We start from the raw sequence: 6,401 nt of genomic DNA, 5'->3' as shown, positions 1-6,401 counted from the left end.
TTCTTTCCCCACCCCCCACCCCCTTTTGTGCGTGATACAGAATGCAGTACGACATAATCTTAGCCTGCACAAGTGTTTTGTTCGAGTAGAAAACGTTAAAGGAGCAGTTTGGACAGTGGATGAAATAGAATACCAGAAGCGAAGGTCACAAAAGATAACGGGGTATGTTGGAAGGGTAGAGGGCTTTTCTTCTTCTTTCAGCTGAGTCGTTTTATAATTCTGTTATCTGAATAGTGCTTATGAATACTGTAGCCTGAGACAAAAAAACATACACTTGTATTAAGAATACATCCAGCCTAATAGCTATCCTGATATTCTGTGTTTTAGAAGACACATTTATTAATGTGTACTAAATGACGTTTTCCTGATTTTCTTTAACCACATTTAGTATCCCACATACTGTAGATTGCTGCAAATGAAAGCTATTAAACTTCTCAGGTGTTTTTTTTAATTGAATGTACACTTTGCCATATGCTTATCATTTTAAATCCATCTGTTAAAAGTCGTCTCTACCCTATATTAAAATTGCCCCATATTACATGTGTTTCCCATGTGTTAGCGCTTGATTGGCCTGCTTTTACAATAAACCTTTGACCAATATAGGGAGTCGTTCAAGTTTATTTTAGCATAATAGCTATTTAGACCCTAAATTAGTAACCTCAAAAGTCTCTTCTCAGTGAGGGCAACATTAATAGCAAAGCCCCATATAAAAGGATGTTTACATGATATCTACCCTATTATTCAAAGGAATTTCATTTCAACATGCCAAACTAACAAATATTAGGATTTTTTCCCTTTTACTTTTCAAAAGCATACGGTATTGAAAGAGACTTTTGGGTAAAAAGCCATAAACTTGACTCCCTAACACTTGTGGCTATGTACATTTATTGGCAATATGATTGGTTTAGACAAAGCATGCAGTATATACTTCTAAATTTTAATATTTGAAGTAATGTTAGATTAGTATTCTGGAAATAAGCCTCCCTTTATTTTGATGTTTGCATAGATTCACTATTAATACGAACATGCACACACAACCTAGATATCCCTTCCTATATTTGGAAATTGCTTTCCTCCATTCATATTCCCCTGTATTCTCATTCTCTCCCTCCCTCCCTCCCTCCCTCTCTCTCTCTCTCTCTCTCTCTCTCAGAGTGTGGGGGGAGGGGGACACACTAGATATACGTCCCTTCCTGTATTTGGAAGCTAGATGTCTCTAGCATGTAGAACTCACTATTTTTCTCTGAGGCCACAGTCCAGAGAATGTACTGGCAACTCTATGCACGCTGTGGCACCTCTCTGTATTGCAAAACTCTGCCATGTCACCAGCCACTGTTGAAACATTACAAGTTTAAGCAGTTGCTTGAGTTGCAGCACAGAAAGTGGAGTGGGGAGGAATCAGCTCCTTGGAATTAAAAAAAAAAATGAATATGAATACGACAAATATTTATATACCACTTTTCCATAGAAGTTCCCAAAGCAGTTTACATAGATATAAATAACTAAATAAAATGGCTCCCTGTCCCCAAAGGGCTGACAATCTAAAAAAGAAACATAAGATAAAAACCAGGTACAGCCATTGGAGGGATGCTGTGCTGGGGGTGGACAGGGCCAGTTGCTCTCCCACTAAGAGAATCACCACTTTAAGAAGGTGCCTCTTTGTTCAGTTGGCAGGGGATAATTGCATGAATGCAAGCCTCTGTGTGTGCACACAAAAGACTTCCTTGTCTTGTGGCCCCTCTATACATGTATATGTATATCCTTTCTGGTGCTTAGAAACCTTTTAACTAACTGTGAATGTAATCTCATTATCAACAACTGCATATATAGTTCAGAACAGTTACTTTGCTCAATGCAGGAAAATCCCAAAACACATCAGCATATGCGTGGTTTCACTGGGCTTTTCTCTGAACAGAGAGCAGCATGTAGGTCAAATTGTAGTAGATAACTTGGTTCTTTGATACAGATACATTACTATGGTTTAGTAAATTGAAATCCTCCCAGTCTTGTTTCGTTTTCCATCTAGTACTAGTTTACCAATGTGAAATTTGATTGAATTAACATGCTGTGTTTCCCTGCATACTTGCTTTTTAAAATATACATTATATCTATTGGGATATATATTATTTATTTTTCAGAAGCCCAACGTTAGTGAAAAACATACCTACCAGCTTAGGCTATGGAGCAGCTCTTAACGCAAGCTTACAGGTAAAACTGTTAAAGCAGTCTTTTCTTTTACATGTCCATTCCAGTTGAGTTGTGTAGTTTCCTATTACAAAACGGAACTCCCCACGTTTGTGTTTCTGCGGACATGATGGGCACTGCTAATAGGTGGCTTAATCACCCAAGTAAGTTGTATTACCTAGTACTGCAAGAAGTACCCGTTCTAATTCTCATTACTTTTGATGTGAAGAAGCAAGAAGGACACCCTGTGGCAAAATCTGGAACACTCGGTTTTGCTGCAAATGCTAGATTGATAGAAGCTTTTGCAAATGCATGTGGATATGCATTAATATTTATCCAAGCTGTCATGAATGATTTCACATCATAGTGTTGGGGAACATGGTGCTCATGGCAAAAACTTTAAAGTTTAATTATAAGATATAATTTTTATGCAGAAGAGGCAAATGTCAAGACTCCTTTATTTTGAGTTAAGTTCTGGTCATTTTTTATAATAACAGTTGCTGCCTGCATTACAAAATAACTGTACACTCCACGCTAAGACACAAGGTTGAGGGTTTAAGTGCACTTTGGAGCTTGAAGTAGTTTGATGGCTGAAAACATTGTGCATGTCAGTGGCACAGCCTATTTAATAGTCCAGTGATGCAAGAATATGGGGCATTATAGAGAGCCAAATGTGAAATGTGTTGCAAGTATGTTTCTAGTCATCATTTGGGTCTGATTACATATATAAACTCATGTGGCTTCTGAAAATAACATGGCTAAGAATTATGCATCGTCTTTATTTTGTTAGGCTGCGCTGGCAGAGAGTAGTTTACCTTTGCTTAGTAACCCCGGATTGATAAATAACGCATCCAGTGGCTTACTGCAGGCAGTCCATGAAGACCTCAATGGTTCGCTGGATCACATTGACAGCAATGGAAACAGCAGTCCGGGCTGCTCTCCTCAGCCTCACATGTAAGTGTCGTTAGTGGGAGAAATTGTGTTTTCTTGCTCTGTAACGCTCTAGCATGTTTTCGAATGCAGGTAAGAATTTTGAGAAACTCCTTGTGTAAGCCAGGATCAGCTGCTTCCATGCATGCACTGAACTGCACGTGGACAGAAGCTTCCCATTCACTCTATGATGACATGGCAATGGTCAAAGCAATGGGAAGTCCCTTTGTGCCTGTTTTTCTTAGAATAGAATAGAATAGAAACCCCATTCTCTTTTGGATCTGTGGATTGTGGCCTTGGGCTGCAGACTCGCCCCTGAAATCGCTGGACTTTAAATGGGACTTGAGTTGCACAGCTATGTACAGGACTACAGCCTTGAAAAACAAGTGGGTAATAGGCACTTGTCCTGTTCATAATATGGTTACTTACTGTGCCTCTGGTCATCATTATATGAATATTCAATGCAATTAATTCTTCCTTCTATCATGCATATGGATTCTTTATGCCAGTTTAGTCTGTCAGATTATACAGCAAGAGCAACCCAGTAAGAATTAGTTGTAATTTAACTAGACATACAAGTCCTTAACGCGTTTATGGACTGTCACGGAGATACTGCCCATTTATATAACCATAAAATGCAAAGTTTAACTGTTACCCAGAGTTTACATAGAAGCTAGTAAAGTGTAACTTTTTGCCTGTCTTATAAATCAGTGTAATTACATATTCAACTTTAATTACTGGTGCGTCTGTATTGGCAAGGTTTATATGTTATATTTTATGCAAGACTACGATTCCTATTAATATTTAGCAGCTAACTATATCATTAATTACTCTAAAATCTTTCCCCTACCATCTTTTTAATGCAGCCCAGAGAGTGGCAGTATTAAAAATTGATGTATTGTGGATTTCAGAAATGTGTATGAAGCCTGAGAAATGCCTGGCCTTAATCAGGGGTGTCAAATGTGGCAGTTTCTTGTTTAGTAAATAGTAAAACACGTACCTTGGAGGTATCATTTCCCAGGTTATTTATATAATAATTAGAGATGTGACATCTAAGTAGATGTAATATCTACTTTGCTATAGGATTTTTCTTTTTAATGTACAATTATGTCCTTAGTTAATGATAATAAATAGCATCTTTGTATTTAAAATTTTGTACACAGTCTGTCTTTATTATTTACTTTTCTTTTTCATATTTTCCATATTTATTATACATGCCGTAGTAGCTGTAATAGCAATTGCAAGTAAAGTACTTTTTTCTGGTACATTATCAGCAGAGTACATTATGATTTGCCTTTGTACACACTCATATTTCCAGGTGCCTTTCTTCCTGTTTTAATTCATTTGTAAGGCTAGTAAAGATATGATCTTATAGATATATTTATATCTTTAAGATCATATACCTAATTGCTTTATTTGCCATTTATTTCATCACATGGGGGAGTGGGGGGGAGAAGAAAACCCTACCTGTACACACTGGTGAGTGAGAATATTAACATGCTTTAGCAAGTTCCAAACCATTACTTTTTTTCAAAATGGAAAAATTTGTCTTTTGTAAGTGTCTTTAGATGTATTAAATAATACAAAAGAAGTAATAAAACTTGAAGTAGAAAGAACATGAATATAAGCTCTTGAGAGCAACTGTGCTCTAAAACAAGTAAAGTGAGCCATCAGACAAAAGTTTTTATATCCTGTGCTGTATGCTATCAACCATGCATTGGGTAGCTTGAGGCCTTTTACTTTTAGCAGTTCTCTTGAGTATGCTAATGCTCTCTTTCTGTCTAAAATGCCAAGACAATAAAACTTTAAAGAGCAAACAAGATTTAGATCATGTGTATTAAAAACAGCTATTTCAGATAAATGAATGGCATTTGCTATTTAGAGTTGTTTGGTCACAGTGTAGCAGATCTTTACCCCTTCCTCCCATCAGGCGTATGTGTATACTGAGCAGTGCATGCTGATTGTGCATGGTATATGCTGCATATACCATGTACAACCAGCATACACTGTTCTAGATCTTTGTATACAGCAGTGAATGCTAGACTAAAACATAATATAGATTATACCAACCATCTCACTGCAAGAAATGAACAGCTGTGTGAAAGGAGCTACAAGAGGCAAGCACTGAAAATGATGGGGTGTCAAAAAATCAGTATTGCAGTATAGTATGCCAGCATTACAAGCAGGTATGCTGTCACAAAGGATCAGTCTATCAGATGGCATATTTCTTGGGGAGCTTTTCAAATCGTTGGATATAAGCCCAGTGTCAGGACCCTAGCAAATTACCCTAGTCAAGTTGGTAAAGAATAAGAACAAGAAAGAATTAAAACTACTGAGTAAAGGTGGTAGCTATGATGATAAATCCTCATAAAGTACTTGCTCTTGAGTCTATATTGATCAAATGCTACAGAGTCCTTTTGTGGACTTTGAATCTTCTCACCAAGTTTCCCCTGCCGACAAGACTCAAAGATCTGTTCTTTATCCAACAGACCAAGTTGGGCTTAGGATTACTTCTAGGACAGTGATTCCAATTCTGCTCCTAATATATTGCTATATATTGTGTTTATCACTGGGCTCTTATGGACAGCAATAAACAGCACTTTGAGTAAGTTGAAGACGAGAGATTACTCAGCATCCACACACTTTCATAGATTTTTTTTGGCTTTTCCAGCTGGATCTCATACACAAGTGACATGGCCAGTTCTTGCTTTTTGTGATTAGCCCACCCTTTCCCCTATACATTAGAAAATAGTATTGAAAAGTGAGAAGTTAGTCAGAGAAAACAAGAGCTGGCCAGCAGATGGTGCTGTAGAAATCACGCAAGGCTGTGTGACCTGTGCATGAGGTCCCACTTGAAAAGCTGATGGAAGTCTGTAGGAGTGTCTGGATGCTGAATAAGTTCGTGCAAGCTATTTTCAGAGCACTGTGTGTTGCCATCTGGAAGAGCCCACTGAAAGCGAAACTACTCAAGAGCCAATCACTATGGAAAGCTGATGTGTGAACTAACTCCTCCAATGTGAGTTGAAATAATTTTAACTGTGGCTTTGCTGACATAATTAAAATTGCCCCATGCATTCTTTTTCTTGAATCCCAGATGTATGATGATGTTCAGTTTGGAAGGAAATGTAGCATGAGCAGAGGCACGTTATTCTGACTAGAACCAATTCAAAATGATCTGGTAAAGTCAAAGCAGTTATATGAGGGATATCCCAGAGCGTATTGTGAAATTAAAAGACAATTACCTTGTGCCTGTGTGGTGGGGAAACATTGTTTGCATTAAGTCAGGA

At 37.7% G+C, this 6,401-nt stretch overlaps 1 protein-coding gene across 22 annotated transcripts in view; it reads left to right on the top strand.

The window, feature by feature from the left end:
• The window catches only part of FOXP2 (forkhead box P2), a 727,796-nt gene that overhangs the window by 671,706 nt on the left and 49,689 nt on the right, over positions 1-6,401 (top strand). For all 22 annotated transcript variants that reach the window (XM_053252207.1, XM_053252200.1, XM_053252222.1 and 19 more), the window contains 3 exons: positions 41-162; positions 2,139-2,208; positions 2,975-3,138. In XM_053252207.1, the coding sequence (XP_053108182.1) occupies positions 41-162; positions 2,139-2,208; positions 2,975-3,138 (356 nt within the window). The remainder of the gene's footprint in view (positions 1-40; positions 163-2,138; positions 2,209-2,974; positions 3,139-6,401) is intronic.

Source organism: Hemicordylus capensis, chromosome 5 (assembly GCF_027244095.1).
Source record: "Hemicordylus capensis ecotype Gifberg chromosome 5, rHemCap1.1.pri, whole genome shotgun sequence".
NCBI lineage: Eukaryota > Metazoa > Chordata > Lepidosauria > Squamata > Cordylidae > Hemicordylus > Hemicordylus capensis.
The sequence above is the reverse complement of the archived record's forward strand: the minus strand, read 5'-3'. Positions and strand labels throughout refer to the sequence as shown.